Source organism: Macrotis lagotis, chromosome 1, assembly GCF_037893015.1.
Source record: "Macrotis lagotis isolate mMagLag1 chromosome 1, bilby.v1.9.chrom.fasta, whole genome shotgun sequence".
NCBI lineage: Eukaryota > Metazoa > Chordata > Mammalia > Peramelemorphia > Peramelidae > Macrotis > Macrotis lagotis.
In genome coordinates, this window is record NC_133658.1 from 499511489 (window position 1) to 499535541 (window position 24053).

The 24053-nt window shown below is 36.3% G+C and overlaps 1 protein-coding gene across 2 annotated transcripts in view; it reads right to left on the minus strand.

Moving 5' to 3' along the window:
* APP (amyloid beta precursor protein) overlaps window positions 1–24053 on the minus strand; it is a 146382-nt gene that overhangs the window by 61866 nt on the left and 60463 nt on the right. For both annotated transcript variants that reach the window (XM_074213947.1, XM_074213946.1), the window contains exon 6: window positions 8578–8771. In XM_074213947.1, the coding sequence (XP_074070048.1) occupies window positions 8578–8771 (194 nt within the window). The remainder of the gene's footprint in view (window positions 1–8577; window positions 8772–24053) is intronic.

A 24053-nucleotide genomic window follows, 5' to 3' on the forward strand; every position in this document is an offset into this window, starting at 1 on the left:
TACATTCCCTCTGATGAGCCACATTTCCTTCTCAATACAAGCATTCATAGGATTTGTGAAAAGTGGGTCTGACTCAGACACTTAAGAATTACCTAGCTACATAGCCTTAACCCCATAGCCTTGCAAAAAAAAAAAAAAAGTGGCTCTGAATTCATGTGACTAAGGTTAACCTTTCTTAGGGTCCAAGTCTGGAAAGGATGAATAAATTCTTAAGACATTCCATCCCTTGGTCTTGGTGTGGTTCTATAAGACTCAGAATTCAATTCTAGATAAGAGAATAACAAATAAAACCCTCAAGGTGAATGATTCAAAATGAAATCTCTAATCAAGGGGGGAAATAACAAATTATAATCAAAATCTTAAGGACTCCTAATTCCCACCCAATCTCAATAAAGAGAACAGCTGTGGTGCCATCAAAATATTAATTTGTTCAAAAAGTTAAAATAGGAATCTAATGGAATAGCACAAGAATAGCAATCAGGAACAGAAAATTGGCTATCAAAAAAGTAAGATTTAAAGGATGTCTCAGCTCTAAAATACTGATAAAATTATATTTGGAAACAGAAGCTAAATTTATAATACTCCTGTTTGTATCCAGGCTGAGGTAAAATTTTCCCTTCTCTATTTCCTGATCTTTGGTTGCCACCTCTCCTGCCACATGCAAGTTATTCCAGAAGAGTCACCCAGGTGGAAGAATCAATTCAATAACCACATCTCTTATCTCCTCTTAATCTCCTTCAATGTACACATGCTTTTTGGCTTTCAGGGAGATGATCTGCTGCTCCTTTGATAAGAGGGAAAATAAAAATCAGGGAAATATATTCCCTTTCTCCCAGAAGTAGAATATTTATTTTAGAATGCTTTCAAGATCAGCCTTGTGATTACAATAAGCTGAGACTTTCCCTGAGGTCATTCTGGGATTGCAATAAGCAATAATGCTCCCTCACCCCCATTTCTCAACCCCTCACCATCATCTCTTTAATCCTTTTATCTGGCATTAAGTAAAGGCTGATGCAGAAACCACCAATCTAAGTGAGCTGGTAATGATGAAGGATAAACAGAAAATAACAATCTGCTGCTTTCAAGAAACACTTAAAACAAGGGGCCAGAACAAAATTTATTATACTTTAGAAGCTATGGAATTTGGTTCAGTATTGATATTGTCTATGGTACCACAGCATAATGTAGTTTCCTTGATTATCTTTTAACTAGGTCGGTTTTTGCTTTTGATTTGTCTTAATCATGATTACTGCCCCTAACTGTTGTTGCAGATGAGGCATGAGAGATTCTGCTCCAGCCCTTTATTTTAACTGTGTGTGTCCTGGGAAAGTGAGTCTCCTGTAAACAACACATTGTTGTATTCTGTGTTTTAACCATTCTACTGTTGTCTTCAGTTTTATGAATGAGTTCATTGACTTTCAGTCACGCTCAGAATTACGATTGCTGTTTATTTCCCCCCATCCTACTCTCTTCTAGTTTTCCTAAAAATCTGTCCCCTCCTCATAAGTCTGCTTTGCTTTTGACCAATGCCTCCCTTAATGTCTTCTTTTTTCTTTCTTTTAATCACTCTTTTGCTTTCTTGTCCTCTCACCTTCTGCTTCCCTATTGTGTAAAATGAATCTCTATATTCAACCGTGGCTATATAGAAATTCTTTCTTCTTTGTACCAGATCAGAAGAGAATGAAGGGCAAGCATTGCCTGTCCCCTTCCCCATTTTCCCTTCTATTTTAAAAACTCTTCCTTGTCTATCTCTTTTATGTGATAAAATTTTCTCCATTCTCTCTCCCTTACTCCTTTTCTCACCTTTCCGTTTTTCTGAGATCATTTCAACATAGCAGATTAACATCCATGCCTTCTATCTGAATAGACTCCTTCCAAATTCCATGATGATGATAAAATTTCTTAGGGGGTTACTTCCCATCTGGCAATGTAAACAGTTTAATCTTATTTAAGTTCCTTATGATTTCTATGTCATGCTTGTCTTGTTATGTTTCTCTTGAATCTTGTGTTTGAATGTCGGATTTTCTAGTCACCTCTGATCTTTTCATCAAGGATGCTTAACAATCTTATTATATTTTCTTAAATATTCACTTTTTCCTCTGAAGGATTACATTCAATTTTACTGGGTAGCTTAATTAGTTGTGATGCTAGGTTCTTTGCCTTCTGGCATATCATATAACAAGTTTCTTTATCTTGGAAGCTGCCAAATCTTGTGTGATCTTGATCTGGATCCATGATATTTGAATTGTTTCTGACTGCTTATAGAATTTTGTTCTTGACCTGAAAGCTTTAGAATTTGGTTTTATTATTCCTGGGAACTTCCATTTGGGATCACTTTAGAAGTTGGTTGGTAGATTCTTTTAATTTCTACTTTGTCTTATGGGTTCTAAGAAATCTGAGCAGTTTCCTCTACAATTTTTTGAAATATGATGTTGAGACTTTCTTGTTTTTGAAGTTGACCATGGTTTATGGGTAATTCAATAATTTTAAAATCATCTCCCTTTGATCTGCTTCCAGATTGTTTTTTTCTTTTTTTTTTTTTCAGACTGTAATCATCTTCTATTTGACTATAATAATTTGGGGGATGGGGAGTTATCATTTAGCCAATTCTGATTCTGCATTACTCTCATTTCCCCCCAATTTTTCCTCTACCACTCTGATACTTGAAATACTATTTTTACTCTTTTTTTATATTGAGCTTTTAGTTCTAGTGATTCTTGTTAGGCTTTCATCCAATCTGAATTTTTTTCTTTTTTTGAGGCTTTGCTTGTATATGTTTCCAAATTGTCTTTTTCTGAGCCTATTTTGAGCTTCCTTGTTGTCATAGTAGTTTTTTATGTTCAAGGTTTTTTTGTTGTTATTTGCTCATTTTCCAGGCTATTCTTGATTTTATACTTAATATTAGAGTTGGGCTCTGTCCTCCTCTGGGAAAGGAGTGCTTGGACTGAGCCTGAAGACTTTTAAATCCTGTTCTTTTCAGGTAGATAATATGGTGGTCTGAATTTTTGATGCATCCAAAGTTGTATAATCAGGATATGGTCTGGTCATTGCTCATCTGGTCTTTACACTAGGCCTTCTGTTCCCTTTCCAAGGCAACCACTTGTTTCCACACTTTAGGTTCCACAGCCAATGATGTACTATGCTCTGGGCTAGTTCTAATCCCACAGTGTTTTTAGACCTCTTTCTCTGTGCTCTAAGCTGGAAAAATTACTTGTTGTGACTTTCTAGTGATTAACCTGCTCATAATTTGGTTTAATACTTTTTTTTTAGGTTTTTTTGCAAGGCAAATGGGGCTAAGTGGCTTGTCCAAGGCCACACAGCTAGGTAATTATTAAGTGTCTGAGACCAGATTTGAACCCAGGTACTCCTGACTCCAGGGATGGTGCTTTATCCACTGCGCCACCTAGCCGCCCCGGTTTAATAGACTTTTAAAAGTTGCTTACGGGGTGAGTTGGGAGAGTTTGACAAAACTGTTAACTTAATCCATCTTGGCTCTGCCTCTGAAAATTTATTAATACCTTAGATGAATTTAAAAAATCCCTAACAGTTATGATTTCAAATGAGGTAATACTAAGTACAGAAATGATAAAAAGATAACCACAAAATTTATATTTTGCTTAAAGTCACTAAAATTAATCAATTGATATCTCATATATATGTAAATATGTATATATGAACTAAATATCATAGAACCTGAATATAAAGGAAAAGTTAATGGAAGGGAGGAATAAATAGATAGGAAAACAATAATAGTAGTGGGCATCAAAGTATCCCTCTCAGACCTCAGTATATATAAAGAACAAAAAATTTAAGGACATCAATAAAATTTTAGAAGAATTAGCAATGATATATCTTTAGTGATTACTGGAAGAAAACAAAAAGAAATTCACATAGTATTTGGCTATACATAGTATATTTATAAAAGATGATATGTAGAAAAGCAGAAATACTTAACATATAATTTACTAATGATAATGCAATAAAATCATATGCAAAAAAGGTCCTTGAAGAAAAATTTAAAAGTATTTGATGGGCAGTATAGGAGGTGAAGCCAAGATGAAAGAATAGTAAGAAACAGTAAATTCCTCAAAAAAGATCTAGAAATGTACCAAGTCAAATCCTGATGGCAAAGTCCAAGAAACAGTCATATGAGTCATTTTTCCAGACCAAGAAAGCTTAGCAAAACAGTCAGGTCTTCAAATGGGGAATGGAGATTAGCCAGGAGCAATGAGTCATGTGGAGCACTCCAATGTCCAGGAAGAAACTGTCTTACCAGGGCAAGAGACACATGCCAGAACAAGGTGACAGAAAATGATGCCAACTGACAGCTATTTTGCTTTGGGTCATGATCCAGGTAGAATGAGAAAGGAAAACTGTTTCCAGGTATAGTATACCAGCCCAGGGAACCACTGCAATCTCCAATCAGTGTAAATAAATAATGAAATTCAGAAACTAATAATGGGGGATGGAGTCAAGATGACAGAAGGAGGGGAAGCAGAACAGCCTAGCTCCCACTATCCCTTCTCAATAATGTACTAGCAGAATTCTGATGGGGAAATTTAAGAGAAATTTCCAGTGAGTATTATCTTCCAGTTCAGGGAGGCTTGGCAAGATAGAATGTGAGATGTGTAGATGCTGGGATGGGGTCTAGTCAATGGAGCACACCGAGGAACTGACAGAGGGCTCAGATGGAGCATAAGGGCAGGAAGAGATTGGGGGAATCCCTGAATTAGATTGGATGCAGGAACAAGCACCACTGAGCAGCTCTATCTCCTGTGTCCAGGTTTAGGTTATAGCTCAAGAGTGGATTACAGTGAACATGAGCACAGGTGTAAGGATGAGTACTAAGTAAGGATGTGTAGCTCTTTTCTTAGGATTTTAGCAAAAACATAGTTCTAGACTTTTGGCTAGTGTGTTTAAACCTATAGTTGAATAACCAGGGCAGGGATCCCAAACCAAATAGGAGTCAGCTATTCATTTTCCCTTAACCTGTGAGGCCCTTCAGCAGACTAATAATAACTGAGTCCAGTAGCATTCTACTCAGACTCCAATGTAACTAAAAAAGTTAAGAGACTCAAACCTATGTCAGGAAATGGAAGGGTTCAGAGCAGGAGGGCCTTGCTCCAGATTAGCACCAGCAGACCCACAGCCAGAGCTGTCAAAGTAGCAAAAGGATGTAAAACATTTGAAGTTCAGGATAGATATGCCCTTCTAGCAGAGCCTAGCACTAACAAAGAGTTCAAAGTCAATAAAGTAATCTGGAAGAATAGATAAACGAAAAAGAATACCACCATCAAGGAATAATATGATGACCAGAAAGCTCAAGAAAAACACAAAAGAAAATTAGTCAAAATCAAACACAAAATCCTAAAGCAGTCCAGTAAGAATTTCTATAAGTGTTATAACAGTAATTAAAAACCAAATGAGTTATAGAAAAAAAATTGTACAAACTGTCAGAAAAAAGACCTGTCTTTTCTAAGTCAGGAAGTGTTGCATAGGAACCTTTTTCAATTCCTGAATCTTCAGATTATCTACCATTAGAATTAGCACATTCTCTTTATCACACAATCATTTTTCATAGAGAAAAAAGATAGGAAAAGAGAATTAATAGTTGGAAAAAAAGGTACAAAATCTTACTGGAAAAAAAAACAAATTCCTTGTAAACTATATAGGGCCAAATGGAAACTAATGACTGCATGAGACATCAAAAAAATAGTACAAAAAAAGACAACCTCCTTTCTCTCCCTGCCAATGGTAGAGAATGTGAAATATCTCATAAGAAAAACCGACCTAGGGGCAGCTAGGTGGCATAGTGGATAAAGCACCGGCCCTGGAGTCAGGAGTACCTGGATTCAAATCCGGTCTCAGACACTTAATAATTACCTAGCTGTGTGGCCTTGGGCAAGCCACTTAACCCCATTTGCCTTACAAAAAAACCTAAAAACAAACAAACAAAAAAACTGACCTGCATGGAAAATTATTGTTCTATTAGAAACCAGGAGGGATGGGAATTCAGAGAAGCCTGGAGGGATTTGCATGAACTGATGCTGAATGAGATGAGCAGAACCAGAAAAACACTATACACCCTAACAGCAACTTGGGGGCAATGATCCAACTTTGATGAACTTGCTCATTCCATCAGTGCAACAATCAGGGACAATTTGGGGCACTCTGCAATGGAGAATACCATCTGTATCCAGAGAAAGAACTGTGGAGTTTTAACAAAGACCAAGAACTATTACCTTTAATTTAGGAAAAAAAAAACTGGTATCTTATTGTCTGATCTTGCTATCTCTTACACTTTATGTTTCTTCCTTAAGGATATGATTTCTCTCTCATCACATTCAATTTGGATCAATGGAAACCATGTAAAGACTGACAAATTGCCTTCTGTGGGGGGAGGAAAGTAAGATCAGGAGGAAAATTATAAAACTCAAAATATCTAAAAACCCCCCCAAATAAATAATTAATTAAAAAAAAAGAAAAACTGACCTGGAAAACAAATCAAGGAGAGATAATTTAAGAATCATGGGACTATCTGAAAGCCAAGGATTAAAAAAAAATTTCCTTGCATATGGTAGCCAGATCTGGAGGACTTAGAAGAAGGAAAAAATAGTGCAAATGACCAAAAAATGAATTCAAGTATAGAGGAGTCACAGCCAGGATTGCAAAGACTGAACAGCCACTATCACATAGGAATGGAAAGCTTAAGTATGATATTCTAGAAGGTAAAGAATCTAAGCTTATAAACAAGAATAGCACATTCAGGAAAACAGCCTTTTTCTATAGAGTAAAAAAATGGACCTTTAATGAACTGGAAGACTTCTAAGCATTCCTGATGAAATGCAAACAGAAGTCAAGAGAAGGAAGCATAAAATGATAAACATGAGTGAGAACCGATAAGGGACTAAAAAAGGTTAAATTGTTTACATCATTAACAAGGGGAGATGATATATGGAGGAGCTATTTTCCCCAACTACATGCCAATAAAACAGCTAAATGAAATGAAAGGACATTTTTAAGAAAATATAAAAACTACTCAGACCATAGAACAGGAAACAGAATACTTAAATAACTATCTTAGACAGAGAAATTAAATAATCCATAAATGAACTCTATTCCACCTACTCAAAAAAAACCCCATAAAACCCCAAAATAAAAGCAAACTAAAACCAAAACCAAACCAAATTAAAAAAAACAGGACAAGAAAGATTTACAAGTGAATTTGACTAAAATAAGTGTGTGTTATTAGTTGTGTCCAACCCTTTAAGACCCCATGGACCAGTGTACCAATACTATTTATGGGTTTTCTTGGCAAAAATATTGGGAGTCGTTTCCCATTTCCTCCTCCAGTGGGTTAAGACAAACAGAAGTTAAGTGACTTGCCCAGCATCACAAAGCTGGTAAGTGTCTGAGGTCTCATTTGAACTCAAGTCTCCCTGATTCCAGGCTCAGCACACACGACTCATTGAGCCAACCTGTTAGTAGCATCTATCTATAACCAAGACCTTACATCATCTACAATGGGTATAAACTACATAGAAGTCTTTTGAATAAGGTGAGAAGTTAGTTGTTTCTATCATCACCATTTATTTTCCGTATTATACTAGAAATGCTAACTATAGTGGTAAGATAAGAAATCAGTACAGATAAAGAAACAGAATAAATCACTTTTTGCAGATGATTTGATGATTTACTTAATGAACCTTGGATTACCAATAAAAATCTAACAGAAACAATGAACAACTTCAGCAAATTGCAGGATATAAAAGAATTCCATACAAATGATCAACCTTTCTATATATATTGCCAAGACAATGAAGTAGGAAGAGATAGAAAAGTGAAATTCCAAATCAAAAAATATAGATAGTATAAAAACACTTAGTATTATACCTGAGAGGAAAGAGGAAGGGGAAAAATGTTAGTTTAAAACATTGATTTTTTTTTAAATTAAAATTTTGTTTTCCCCCAATTAAGTGTAAAAGCAATTTTTAACATTCTTTTTAAAGCATCTATTACTTCTTTAAAGGCAAACTGTGGAGATAAACAGAAAAATGAGAACAGTTTTCACACATGCAGCTTAGTGCACTAATGAAACTAGCAGCTATCTAATAATCATTGGGCTTTGTCTGAAAAGCAAGCTGGCTTAATGGATTTTATATTTCATATAGATGCTTAGTATGTGTTCTTTTCAAAAAAAACTGCTGGGTCTAAAAAGTCCAAATGTATTTTCCCCAAATCATAATCTCAATATAGCTACACACTTATGTTATATACACATGCATGTGCATACAATTGTAAATATTCATAAAATTTACTAAAAACTCAAAGACACACATATCATGGACACACACATATGGACATATATACATATTTACATGAAAATACAAACACATACCCACATACAAGGAGGCAGTAAACTTAAAGGAAGTCTTTAAAAAGAAAAGTCTTTTGCTTGAAAGATTGGCTATTAAAACAATTTAAAACAATGTGAAATATTTTGCTGTTTGGAACATTTTAGAAATAGTAAAGGTCATATTTTTCTCGATAGCTGAAAAACTTTCAAAATGAGATTACCTCTAACAACCTCTTCTACAGATTCTGTAGTGGTTGTGGTGGTAGTAGTACTGGCAACGCTAGTAGTTCTTTCTGTAGCTTCTTCATATTGTTCCTCAGTTTCTTCCTCTACTTCATCACCATCACCATCATCATCTTCATCTTCTATATCAACTACTTCCTCCTCTTCTGCAACTTCTACTACTTTGTCTTCACTGTAAAGAGAAAAGTATAATTTAAAACCATACAAAGAAAAAAAGACCCATATCTTTTTTTAACTAAAATAACGTATGATAGGAATTCTATTTAATCTCTGCATTGCACATCATATGACTTATAATTTGTGTTAGAATATTAAGACTTTGGATTTGTGATTCAGGTAAGAGAATACAGAATCCCCGAATTCAAACTAGAGGGTCCTTGATGGTGATATAATCCGATTTCCTCTCATTATAGTTGTCCAGGAAAGTTAAGTAACTTGCTCAAGGATAGATTTTAAGCAAGGACTTCTAATTAAAGAGAAATTAGGTTGGAATAGATGAAGTTCAACCACCAATAAATCAAGTATTCATTTGTTTTCACTCAGTGACTAGCATTTTGCTAGAAGATAAACGATACAAACAAAAAAGCTAAACATTCCTTGCCCTCTAGGACCCTGACTTCTACTGGAAGGAAACAACATGTACATATCCAGGTAGATACAAAATGTATACAAAGCATGAACAAGGGAAAGGAAGGGTTCATACTAGGAGCTAGAGGAATCAGAAATGTTCTCCTGGAAAAAAAAAAGCAGAGTGTAAGCAAACAATCATGGTACCAGGAATTCTAATAGAGGTGAGATAGGAGAACCATCCATTCCAGGTTTGCAGAGATAGGAGAAGTTAGAGAGACGACAAGCTAGGTTACAGGCATAGGGTGCAACTGAAGGCTTAAAGGAACCCTCATTCTAATAGGGGAAAAACATACAAAGAAAACATGTAAAAAAACTATGTAAATATAATACCCTATATAAATATATAGTAAATTGGACTTGATCTCAAAGAGAAGGCACAAGTATTAAAGGGGACCAGGAAGTAGAGAGAAGTCTGGAAAAGAGGAAGGGGCAAAGTTGTGAAGGATTTTAAAAGTCCCAAAGAATATTTCATAGTGGATCTAAAGATGATAAGGAACCACTAGAGTGCACAGAGTAGAGGGGATACAGTCAAATCTGGTTTTTAGAAAAACCACTTGGCAGCTGAGTGGAGGGTGACTGAAATGGGAAAAGACTTCAGGAAAGGAGAGCAAACATAGGGCTTACAGTGAAGGGGGTCTGCACATGGAGGAGAAAGAGTGTTTTGGTGGAAAGATGAAGTGGTAAGATAGACTTCTGAGAGTTAATAAGAGACTGAGAAAAGTAGAGGCACCTATTATGGCTGGCTTTCTCAAGAAAGGGAAGACAGCTTTAGGATGATAACTGAGATGGATACATCAGTATAGTCAAATAGGCAGAAGAGAAGCAGCCAGAAATAGTGAGAGAGTAGGCCTAATATAGGGGAAGAATGATGAAGGATATGGAATAGAATAAGATCAAGAGTGCCTGGGCAGCTTAGTGATGCTATGGATAGAGTACAACTTTTACCAGACTGCTCACTGCCATGGGGAGGGGAGGATGGGGGGAGGGAGAGTGATAGAAAAATTTGCAAATGGATAAATATTGAAAACTACCTTTGCATGTAACTGGAAAAATAAATACAATTTCAATTAAAAAAATGTGTTTTAGGAAAATCACTTTGGTAGTTGTGAGTTTGATGAATTGGAATGGGAAGAAATTTAATGCAAGAAGCTAAGTTAGGAAGTGAACGCAATAGTCCAAAGGAGAGATGATGAGGGCCTGAAGCAGCTGTGGAAGTGAAAAAGAAGGGTTACTTATAGGAGAACTTTTGCAAAGACAGAAATGATAAGATTTAGCAACAAATTAAGACATGTGGGATGAGTGAAAGTTGTTTAGAATGATACCAAGGTTGGATCCTAAGTGACTGAAAGAATAGGATATAAAGGGAAGCTCAGGAGAAGAAAGAATTGAGAAAAACAATGACTTTTCTTATGGACATGTTGAGTTTGAGATGCTATAAGACAAGTAGCTTAACTAAAGACAGTTGGTAATATGGAACTGAATATCAGAGTAGGACATTTAGATCTGGGAGTTATATGCATAAAAACAACAACTGAATCCATGGGAGATAATGAGCTAACTAGGTGTGAGACTATGGAGAATTAAGAGAACAGCCTTGGGAGCACATTATTGATAACTAAGCAAAGGAGACTGAAAAGGGGTGGTCAGATGGTTAAGAGGAGAATAAAGAGAGAGAAATAGCACAAAATAGCAAAGAAGACAAAGTAACCTAGAGAGAATGGTCAACAGTGTGATTATTGTAGCAAATTCAGAAAGAATAAGGATTCTGAAAATCAAGAACCCTTGACAGCAGTTTCAACTGGATGGTGAGATAAGGAGCAGGACTGTAGAGCACTAAGAATGAGAAGAGAGGAAGTGGAGACAAGTAGTCAGGATTTTTTCAAGTGGTACTGGAAGGGGAAGGGAGATCCAAGATGATAGCTATCTGCAGGGTTTTGTTTTGTAAGAATAGGGAAACTTGCACAAGTTGGTAGATAGGAGCAGATAGGGAAAGATTGAGGTTTAGAGAAGTGGAGGCACAGTCTGTTATAGAAGTCCAGAGGAAATGACCTTGGCTCAGAATGAGTTAGGATTGTTAAAGGAAACTAAGGATAGCAAAAAGGACCTTCTTAGTTATATTGGGATAAAAAGATCAAAGATCCCTTTGCTTCAAATGGACATTATGATAGCTTACTAAAGAGAAAAAGTACATCACCTCCACACTTACTTTAGTTCAACATAAGAGAATGAGTTTTATAGGGAAATGACAGAACAAAAACAATTATTGAGAATTTATACTGAAAGTAGGAAAATAGCTAAGAGAGTCAATACTTGACCTTTGTCAAAAATGATCCAAATGAACTACAACCTGGACTCCTAAAAGAAGTGTCAGAAAGAAGTGAGAGCTATCAGTTATATGAGGGATAATGAAGAATGGGAAAAGGCACCATAAGACAGAAGAAACTGTAACTATCAGTTTTTTTAAAAAAAGCGAAGAAAATTAAACCAGTGGACAAGATTCAATTCTTGAGAAAATTCTTCTAAGGATCATTACAAAGATAATTAATGAATATTTAGAAAGAAATGCAAGTCATCATGACTGTAATCAAGAATATGTTATGCTGGGCACTAGGTGGCACAGTGGATAGAGCACTGGTCCTCGAGTCAGGAGTACCTGAGTTCAAATCCAGCCTCAGACACCACTTAATAATTACCTAGCTGTGTGGCCTTGGGCAAGCCACCTAAACCCCATTGCCTTGCAAAAAAAAAAAAAAAAAAGAAAGAAAGAAAGAAAGAAAAGAATATGTCATGCTAAGCGAGATTAGGGGGAAAAGCTGTAAAAATCCAAAATAAATAAATTAATTTAAAAAACAGAATATAGGGGTGGCTAGGTGGTACAATGGAGAAAGCACTGGCCTTGGAGTCAGGAGTACCTGGGTTCAAATCTGACCTCAGACACGTAATAATTAGCTAGCCGTGTGGCCTTGGGCAAGCCACTTAACCCTATTGCCTTGAAAAATCTAAAAAAAAAATAGAATTTAGTAGCTAGACTAAGCACAATTCCTTTTCTGACTGGGAAATTAAAGTAGTAAATGAAGGGAATTCTATGGAACTAGTTTACCTGGATTTTAGCAAAGCTTTTGATGAAAAATCTCAATACTATTCTTGAGGAAAAGGAAGAGAGACAAAAGTCAAATGAACAAATAGAAGGATTCAAAACTGGTTAGATGGCTAGACTCCAAGAATAGTTGTTCATGGTTAAGGGTCAAATGTGGCAGGTTTCCAGCGGAATATCACAGGGATCAGTGCTTGGCTCTGTAGTATTTACCATTTTAAATGTTATCAATGACTTCTATAAAAGTACCAATAAAGTAGAATGAGAAGAAATGCTAAGTACAAATAAGTTTAAGAGAAATAAGGCAAAGGGATAGATGGAATGATAGTAAGTTTTATGTGATCAAATAAAAGCATTTCAGAACTTGAAAGTGGAACACTTATGGGTAAAAGCAGGCTAGAGGTATGTTTATATTCTGTATAAAGGTTGATACTCCACCTAATTTGGAGTGGAGGAGGAAGTCATAGGAGCTGAGTAGTCTGAACAAGTAGGAAGTTAGGATGTTTGAGCTAATAAGGTCATGAACTTAGTAGGGGCAATATGTTATAAACTTAAAAGGCAAGAGATGGCAAGGACTGAGTTTGTTGAGAAAGGAGGGGGAGTATCCTCTGAGCTAACGGATAACCAATAGAACAATATTAGATATCATAACCTAAATGATCTCTATTTTAACTCAGACTCTTTTTAAAGATTTTTAAATTTTTTATTTAAGGCAATGGAGTTAAATGACTTGCCCAAGGTCACACAGCTAGGCAATTATTAAGTGTCTGAGGTCATATTTGAACTCAGGTCCTCTTGACTCCACCTAGCTGCCCTGTAATTCTGATTCTGTTGAGGCACTGAAAGCTAAGATGTTTGAGGGTATTCAGAGGTTGGAATGGGAAGAAAATCAATGATATGCTTTAGCAATGAAAACATCCATTTCCCCTTCCAATATTACCTTAAAAGAAAAAAGGATAAGAAGACACTGTCTTACTGGCCAATATGACCAGAAAGGAAAATGATCATTGTTGAAAGGGTTGTGGGAAAGCTGAGGCACTATTACACTGTTGGTAGAGCTGTGAACTCATCCAATCTTTCTGGGGAGAAATTTGGAACTATGCTCAAAGGGCAACAAAAATGTGCATACCCTTTGATCCACCAATACCACTACTGGGTCTATACCCTGAAGAGATGATGAAAAAGGGTAAAAACAACACTTGTACAAAAATATTCATAGCAGCCCTGTTTGTGATGGCAAAGAATTGGAAATCAAGTAAATGTCCCTCAATTGCGGAATGGTTTAGCAAACTGTGGTATATGTTTGTCATGGAACACTATTGTTCTATTAGAAACCAGAAGGGATGGGAAGCCTGGAGGGATTTGCATGAACTGATGTTGAGCGAGATGAGCAGAACCAGAAAAACACTGTATACCCTAACAGCAACATGGGGGTGATGTTCAATCTTGATGGACTTGCTCATTCCATCAGTGCAACAACCAGGGACAATTTTGGGCTGTCTGCAATGGAGAATACCATCTGTATCCAGATAAAGAACCATGGAGTTTGAACAAAGTTCAAGGATTATTCCCTTAAATTTAGAAAAAAAAAACCAGATATCTTATTGTCTGATCTTGTTATCTCTTATACTTTTTGTTTCTTTTTTAAGGATATGATTTCTCTCTTATCACACTCAATTTGGGTCAATGTACAACATGGAAACAAAGTAAAGACTGACAAACTGCTTTCTGTGGGGGGTGTGGGGGAGGGAAGTAAGATGGGGAAAAAATAAATAAAATCTTTAATACATGTAAAAAAATTTTTTTTAAAGTTTGACAAAAAAAAATTGTCTCAGAAGCTAATCCTCTGCCCTGGCACCTAATTGGACAGCACAGTTCATATACTAGCGAACTCCAAAATCTTGATTATGTTTATCATGGGCTAAGGCAAAAATTCTTTACCCCAAAAGATCTCTTTAAAAACTTATAAATGATATACTTTGTATTTACATTACAAATACTTGCAAACAACTGCCACTGTAACATAGATCTCTAATAATAGTGCATATACACCTACACAAAAATTGACCATGTATTAGGGAATAAAAACCTCATAAGCAAATGAAGAAAAGCAGAAATAGTGAATACTCCCCCCCCCCTTTCAGTTTTTGCAAGGCAAAAGGTCACACAGCTAGGTAAATATGAAGTGTCTGAGGCCACATTTGAACTCAGGAGCTCCTGACTCCAGGGCTGGTGCTCTGTTCACTGCGCCATCTAGCTGCCCCAATACTTCCTTCTTAGACCATAATGCAATAAAAATCACGTGCTATAAGGGGTCATGGAGAGCTAGACCTAAAACTAATTGAAAACTAAACAATCTCATTTTAAAGGATGCGTTCATCAATCAACAAATTACAGCCAGAATTAATGATTTCATCCTTAAATGCTTACATGGAAAAAATAGAGAAAGAGGAAATCAATGAACTAAGTATGCAACTAAAAAAATTAGAGAAAGAACAAATTAAATATCCCGAATTAAATCCCAAATTAGAAATTCTGAAAATTAAAGGAAAAATTAATAAAATTGAAAAAGAAAACTATTCAACTAATAAATAAAACCAAGAGTTGGTTTTATGAAAAATCAATAAACTAGGATAAACCTTTGGTTAATTTGATTAAAAAAAGAAAGAAGAAAACCCAATTACTAATATTATAAATGAAAAATGTGAATACCACCTATGAGGAGGAAATTAAAGTAATAATTTGGAACTATTTTACCCAAATGTATGCCAATAAATTTGATAATCTAAGTGAAATAGATGAATACTTACAAAAATATAAGTTGCCCAGGTTAAATGAAGAGGGGATTAAATACCTAAATAACACTATCTCAGAAAAGAAATTCAACAAGCCATCAATGAACACCCTAAGAAAAAAATCTCCAGGGCCAGAAGGATTCACAAGTGTATTTTATCATACATTTCAGGAACAATTGGTTCCAATTCTATATAAACTCTTTAGAAAAATAGGTGAAGACAGAACTCTGCCTACTCTTTCTATGACATCAATATGATGCTGATACCTAAACCAGAGTCAAAACAGAGAAAGAAAATTATAGACCAATTTCTCTAATGAATATGGATGCAAAAATCTTAAATAAAATCTTTGCACTGTGATTACAGCAAGTTATTACTAGGATAATACACTATAACCAAGCAGGATTTATCCCAGGAATGTAGTTGGTTCAATTATAGGAAAACTGTCAGTATAATAGACTATATTAATAACAAACCTAACAGAAATCATATGATTATATCAATAGATGCTGAAAAAGCTTTTAACAAAATACAGCACCCATTCCTACTAAAAACACTAGAGAGTGTAGGAATAAATGGATTGTTCCTTAGAATAAGCAGTATCTACCTGAAATCAGTAACAAGCATTAAATGCAATAGGGATAAGCTAGAGGCATTCCCAATAAGATCAGGGGTGAAACAAAGATGCCCATTATCACTACTTCTATTCAATACTGTGTTAGAAATGTTAGTTTCAGCAATAAGAAAAACAAATTGAAGGAATTAGAATTGGGAAGGAAGAGATAAAACTCTCACTCTTTGCAGATGACATAATAGTATACCTAAAGAATCCTAAAATAATCATCTAAAAAACTACTAGAAACTATTAGCAACTTTAGCAAAGTCTCAGGATATAAAATAAATCCACATAAATCCTCAGCATTTCTATATATTACTAGCAAGATACAGGAGAGCTAGAAAGAGAAATCCCATTTAAAATAACTTCAGAGGGTGGAGCCAGGGACAGCAGGAAAAGGGGCTTTCCTAGGAGCTCTCCAAAATATTTCAAAAACCTTAAAATTATGACTCTAACTAAATTTTCCAGACAAAACCCACAGAAAGATTCAGTGAGGCAATTCTTCAGCCCAAGGTAACCTGGAAAATTGTGGGAAGGCTCTGTTCCACATGGTTGAAGGGGGCAGCAGCACACCAGAGCAAAGGAGCTCCAGCCTTCTGGGAACAGCCTGTGGGGCACCTGGGTCCCTGGGAACCCTGGCTCCTGGCAGCAGAAGCAGTTTTCTGACCTGCCAACCCAGGGAACACCAAGCACAACTTAGAAGATCAGCAGGGAAACCTCTGCCAGAGCAAACGCGAAGCCCAGGCCAGCACGGTCCTCCTCAGTGCAGCCCAAATCCAGCAAACGGAAGCACAGAGCTGCCCAAGAGCTGTTCCCAAAGCACTCAGCCCATGGAAGTTAGGTAACAGAGTTGGGGGAGAATATTAAGGTCTCTCCTCTGTCCCCGGGATAGAACTCTGGGGCTTTGTCCATATTCAGACCCTGGTCACAATCTGTGTCCCCATACTATCATGGAGCAGGGACCCTCCTCACAGCCCTGGGGCAGAGGGAAGTGAGACCAGAGTACAAACAGGAGAGCAGTTAGAGAGTCTCCTAAGACCTTGAAGGAACTTGCAGGGTGTCATAATAATACTCAAAAGCTCAGGAAGATCCCAAAACCAGGGCACAGGCCAGGGAAATGAGTAAATAAAAAAAGAAACCTGATCATAGACAATTACTTTGGCCCATGGAGGACCAAAACACACAATAAGATGACAAAGTATGAGCTTCTGCATCTAAAGACACCAAGAAATATAGATGTTGATCACAGGCTATGACAGAGCTCAAAAATGATTTTGAAAATCAAGTAAGGGAGGTAGAGAAAAATTGGGAATAGAAATGGGAAGCATGTGAAGAAAACAACATGTTAAAAACCAGTTTAGGTAAAATGGATAAAACAATCCATAAAGATAATGAGGAGAAAAATGCCTCAAAAAGCAGAATTGGCCCAATGGAAAAGAAGATAAGAAAGCTCTCTAAGGAAACAAATCCTTCAAATGTTAAATGGAGCTAAAGCAAGCCAATGACTTTGCGAGGAATCAAGACACAATAATTCACCACCAAAAGGATGAAAAATTAGAAAATATGAAATATTTCATTGAAAAGCAACTGATCTGGAAAACAGAGAGACAATTTAAAAATTATTGAGCTACCTTGAAGTCATGATCAGGAAAAAGAGCCTTGATTTTATTTTTAAAGAATTTCTACAGGGAAATTGCCCTGATATCCTAGAAGCAGAGGGCAAAATAGAAATTGAGAGAATTCACTGATCTCCTACTGAAAGAGATACAAAAAAAAAAAATAACCTCTGGGAATATTACTGCCAGGTTCCAGAACTCTCAAGTCAAAGAGAAAACATTACAAGCAGTCAGAAGAAAACAATTCAAATATCATGGAACTACAGTCAGTATCACACAAGATTTAGCAGCATCCACATTACAGGTTCTTAGGGCTTGGAATATAATGTTCCAGAAGGCAAAAGAGCTTAGAAAGCAAAGCAAGAATCAACTACCCAGAAAAACTAAACATCCTCTTCCAGGGAAAAAGAAGAACTTTCAATGAAACAGAGGAATTTCAAAAGTTCCTGTTGTAATGAGCAGAGCTGAAGAGAAATTCTGATCTTCAAGTACAGGACTCAGGTGAAGCATAGAATGGACAAGAAGGATAAATTATGAGGGACTTGATGATGAACTGCGTGTATTCCTGCATGGAAAGAAGATACTAATAATACTCATATGAACCTTTTCATTTATTAGAGAAGCTAAAAGGAGCATATGTAGACAAGGCCCAGGAGAGAGCTGAATTTGAAGGTATAATATATTGTAAAAATGGAGTCAGTGGGTGAAAGGGAAATGTACTGGGAGAAAGAGAAAGGAAAGGCAGAATAGGCTAAGATAGTTCATGTAAAAGAGTCAAGGAATAGTTTTTGCAATGGTATGGAAGTAGGGAAGATGAGGGGGAATGAGGGAGCCTTCATTCTCATCAGAAAGGGCTCAGAGAGGAAACAGCGTACATACTCAATAGGGTATAGAAATCTAGAAGAAAAAAGAGAGAAAGGTGACAGGGGGAAGGGAAGGGGGGATGTAGGTGATAGAGGAGAGGGTAGAACATGGGAGAGAATAGTCAGATATAACACATTTTCTTTTTGTAAGGTAATGGGATTGGGTGGCTTGCCCAGGATGATGGGGCTGAGTGGTTGCTGGATCTCTGGGGTGGGATGTAGGCTTGGGGCCCTAGGGCCGGTACTCTGTCCACTGTGCCACTCTGCTGCCCCACAGCACATTTTGAAGAGGGATAGAGTGAAAGGAGAAAAGATAATAAATGGTAGTGGGGAGGAATGGATTCAGGAAATTACAATCAGCAACAGCAACTGTGGAAAAATATGGAAGTAACTTCTCTGATGGACCTATGATAAAGAATGCAATCCACCCCAGAAACAGAGCTGATGGTATCAGAACAGAGACTGAAGTACTTTTTTTTCCTCTTTCTTTGACTTTATTTCTCATGAGGTTTTATATTTTTGTGGGGGGAGGGAGGATTATGTTTATTCTTACAACAATAATATTTTAGTAATGTGGAAATAAATAAAAAAATAAAGACAAAACAAAAAATAACTTCAGACAATACAAAATACTTGGGAGTCCACCTGCTAAGGCAGACTAAGAAACTCTATGAAAATAACTATAAAACACTTTTCACACAAATAAAATAAGAATTAAATAACTGGGCAAATATCAACTGCTCGTGGATAGGCTGAGCTAACATAAAAACAACAATTCTACCTAAATTAAACTACTTATTTAGTACCTTACCAAACTTCCAAAAAATTACTTTAATCAGCTAGAAAAAAACTGTAACTAAATTCATACGGAGAAACAAAAAGTCAAGAATATCCAGGGATTCAATGAAAAAAAGTGCAAAAGAAGGTGGCTTGGGGGCAGCTAGGTGGCGTAGTGAATAGAGCAGTGGCCCTAGAGTCAGGAGTACCTGAGTTCAAATCTGACCTGAGACACTTAATGATTGCCAAACTGTGTGGCCTTGGGCCTTGGCCCACTTAGCCCCATTGCGTTACCAAAAAAAACCCCCCAAAACCAAAAAAAAAAACCACAAAAAAACCCCAAAAAACCCTAAAAAAAAAAAAGGTGGCTTAGCCTTACCAGATCTACAATTATATGTTTTTAGTCATCAAAACTGTCTGGTACTGGCTAAGAAACAAGAGTGGTGGATCAGTGGAATAGACTAGATGCAAAGGAGACAGGAGGAAATGATTATAGTAATCTACTGTTTGAGAAACACAAAGAGCCCAGCTTCTGGGATAAGAACTCTCTCTTTGATAAAAATTGTTGGGGAAAATTGGAAGTTAGTGTGGAAGAAACTTGAATGAGACTAACAACTCACACCCTATACCAAGATAAGATCAAAATGGGTGGAGGATTTAGACATAAAAGACAATATTATAAGCAAACTAGGGGAACAAGGAATAGTTTACCTGTCAGATTTATGGAAGGGGAAGCAGTTTATGACAAGGAAGAGTTGGAGAACATCTTTAAAAATAGGTAACCAAGATCAAAAGAAATGTAGTAAATTGGGAAAAAATTTTTACAACTAGTGTTTCTGACAAAGGACTCATTTCTAAAATATATAGAAAACTCAGTCAAATTTATAAAAAACAAGCCATCCCCCAATTGACAAATGTTCAAAAGATATGAAAAGGCAATTTACAGATGAGGAAATTAAAACGATCCATAGTCATGAAAAACTGCTTTAAATCACCACTTATTAGAGAAATGCAAATTAAAGCATCTCTGAGGTATCACCTCACACCTCTCAGATTGACCAATATGACCACAAAGAACAATGATCAAAGTTAGAAAGGATGTGGGAAATCTGGGACATTAATGTATTATTAGTAGAGCTGTGAACTGATCCAACCATTCTGGAAAGCTTTTTTTCAGAAGGGCTCTTAACCCCTAATTTTATAGCTCTCAAATCCAGAGGGCTGATCCTTGGGGCAGAGCTAGAACTAGAACCAGGTCCTTTGATTCTCTGGTCTAAGTCTGAGAGGAAAGATCAAACTGAAAATGGGGAAGGTTGGGTAATTAAGAGAAGTTAGGGAAGTCTTCCTGTAAAAGGTGAGATTTTATGAGGCCCTTGAGTATGAATAGCAGCTGGAGGAGTGAGGCCAGGGTGGGGTACTCGATTTGGATATTCTTATATCAGTACATGCTGTTTCTCCACCATAAAGCACAAACTCTTTTTCTGGCTTTGAAGCCCTAGCACAGTTTACCACTTTTTGACTGAATGAAGGGAAGGGATGCAAAGAGAAGGAATAGAAAGCTTTATGTCAGGCCTCCTACAGGCTAAGCTCTTTCTCAAAGAGCAATTTCTCACTGCTGCTTCAGTCCCTTCCAGCACCTGCCTCTGCCTTTATCCCCTCATTCTGAGGCAACAAGTAGAAAACCAACTCTGCCCACCCATCCATGGAAAAGGACGTACAGGAAGGCTGAGCAGCAGCTCTTGATGCAGAGAACTGCATGGGTGGATCTGAAGGAAGGAAACCAACATCCAGCTGGGACCAGTTCTGGACCCCTGCAGTCACTTGTCTGAGTCATGGAAAAATGAATTCCCATTGTGAGAGAAGGCTGGGACAGCTTTGAAGATCAGACCCTGGAGAATCCAAAGGGGGGGGGGGGGGGGGGAAATCGAAGAGAATTGGACAACAGGAAAAATAAGACTGAAATGACTAATTACTTCAGGAAGAAGAAAACTCAATTTTAACTAGGTCATAAGAGGAGATAACCCCCTCAATTCACTGGAGATGTGGGGAGTCAATGATATGAAAATTGTACATACTCTGATATTTTTTAATATACCCATCAGTTTTTGCTGAGCAAGATGAGCAGAATCATACTAACAGCAACATGGAGGTGATGGCCAACTTTAATGGACTCGCTCATTCCATCAGTGCAGCAATCGGGGACAATTTTGGGGTATATGCAATGGAGACTACCATCTGTATCCAGAGAAAGAATTGAAGCTTGAACAAAACCCAAAGACTATTAACTTTAATTTAAAAAAAAAAAAAAACGTTCTCTTATATAATGCTGCTATCTCTTGTAAAATTCAAAATAGATAAAATGTTTAAAAAATATTCATCAGTTTTGCTGATTTTTTTCTCTTCTTTTTTCTTTATAATTTATTTTTTGTTATATGGGTTGGGAATCTGGAAAAAAGGAAGAGGAGGAATACAGAGAGAAATTTGAAAAGTGAGATAATAAAGGATGAAATTTTTGTTTTCTTAATTAAGAATCTTTCATACAGTTTTAAAACCTGATATAAAATATCAAGTTTTATATGGTAGAAAAATTGATGGAAAATTTCAAGGCATGTCTTTTTGGTTTTAAAATGCACTTTCATTTTGCTCCTATTTTAACAATGGGTCTTTCCCAAAAGATAGGAATTAAAAGCATCATGAAAAGACATAGCTTTAAAAAACATGTTTTAATTCACAGAGCACACTTTACATAAACATTACACATATTAGGTCACTGGCTTGTATTAGGCAGTGTAACAGTCATACAGTAAAAATACTCTTTTACATCATTTGCATCAGTATTGGATTTTCCCTGAGTGGTTTGCCATTACTTAAGTTTCAAAGAGACAAGAATTAATCAGGACTAGTCAATCCACTTTAACGAGGATTAGTTGAGGAAAATAGGGATGCTTAGTCAAGAGAAAAAAGAGTAGAAGAAGAATGATAGCTAAGTAACTAGGACAAATCAGTTATCAGTTTTGCTATCCCCTTAATGGCTATATATTTATGAGTAAACTTAGGTCTATACACTATCACATCTTTTTGTAGGATATGAAGATATATAAACACTACACATTAAGCAGACTAGGTATCTAAAGCACATATATGCAGGATGATTAAATGGATGTTTATTTTAAAAAAAGAATTTGTATTTTATTTTGGAGTTCTTAAATGACATTGATTTTTTAAAAATTATTTGTTTGAGGTCTCTCTCTGAAATATTCTTTATTTGTAGGTTGGCTCTCTGAGAGTGAAAAGATGAGAGAGGAGGAAGGATAAGGAGGATAATTTGAAAGACAAAAAAGGAAAAATTAAAATCTATTTTAGAAGATTTATCTTAATTCTGCTTTGACTTGTCAGTGCTTACAAAAATCTGAATTAACGATCATTATAGGATTTCTCAGGTTTGATAACTCTGGTTAAATTCTGGTAATTCTAATTCATGACAAGTGTTCATGTATTTAGAAGTTAAATTATTCCTGACCTAATGTACTCCCAATATGGAAATCCTTAAATATTGGGAAAATTTATGTTTGGACCATAATAAGAGTCAAAACTTTATATCCTTGACCCTGGGGAAGAACTTTTGAAATTGAAATACTATGTAATATTATATTTTGAAGCTTCACACCTAGATTAGTTCACCTCAATATCAGTAATTACAACTGTTCTGATGCTAAACTCAATAACTGGAGCTTCCACTAACCCTCTGATTAAATTTTCAATGGAAAATTGTTCAATTCAATGGAAAACTGTTGAGTGTTTCAATGACACCCATACATTGCTAAAAAGAAGAATACACATCTTAAGAGTTTGAGTGAAGCAAACTGGACAATTTGTGGCTAGTGATCAGGGACAGATACCCTTAATTAGAATGTCCAAGTGAAAATATTTTCCAGAAGAGGACTTCATGAAGAAAATAGCTAAACCAAGAAGGCAAAATAAGAAATCTGCTATTTAAATGAACATTCACTGAGTGTTGTACATATGCATTTGAACAAACCCTTAATAATTCCCAGCACCTAAAATTGCTCTGGTTAAGAGGAAAGGTCTGGAAGACACCTGACAAATATCTGGGACTGATTGCCAGGGCAAGGCTAGATAAAGGGAGTTTTGAATACCCTGTCTTTTACAATATTGTTACTGAATCAATTTTGTTTTATTGCAATATTCAATACTTGAATAATCAGTGCAGTATTCAATACTGTGAACACATCTGCTACAAAACTTAAGCCAAAAGAGGAGAAAGAAGAAACAACAGGATATAGGATAATGTGGTCAGAACTACACATATGATCTTCAACCAAAGAGGGAATTGTGGTAAGACAATTTTAGCTTGAGCCTCTTGCTGTCACTATGTTAGGAAGAAGATTGTGATGGGAAAGAAACTCTGGCTCAGCTTTCTTATGAACATTATGATAAGAAGAGAATGCTATTCTGGTCTCTATTTTGAGTTTCCAGACATTCCTGGAAGCTTGAAGAATGCAACACCCTTCCAAAATCAAGCCTAGTTAAGAGACTACAGTTACTGCTCTGACTCTCTGGCAGATGTCTATATCTTCTCCCTCTGTTACTTGTATTCTCCCATTTTCTGTAAAATTTCATTTTTCCACCCTGGCTATGGTCACAAGTAGTAATCAATGGACCCCTTCGAAAATTTTTTTTATCAGTAAAATCAAGAAATTATATTTTTCTGCTTTCAAGAATCCAGGGTCACCTAAGTTTTAACTTCTCTCTGATTAAACATACAGTAGGCATAAGAGGTAACATTAGAAACCAGATCTTGCTGACTATAGGTCTACCACTTTATTATTCCAAACTACCTTATGACTAGATTCTACAGTTTCTTTCTTTTCTTTTTTTTTTTAAGGTTTCTACAAGGCAGTGGGGTTAAGTGACTTGCCCAAGGTCAGACAGGTAATTATTAAGTGTCTGAGGCCGGATTTGAACTCAGGTCCTCCTGACTCCAGGGCCAGTGCTCTATTTACTGCACCACCTAGCTACCCCTGATTCTACAATTTCTAATA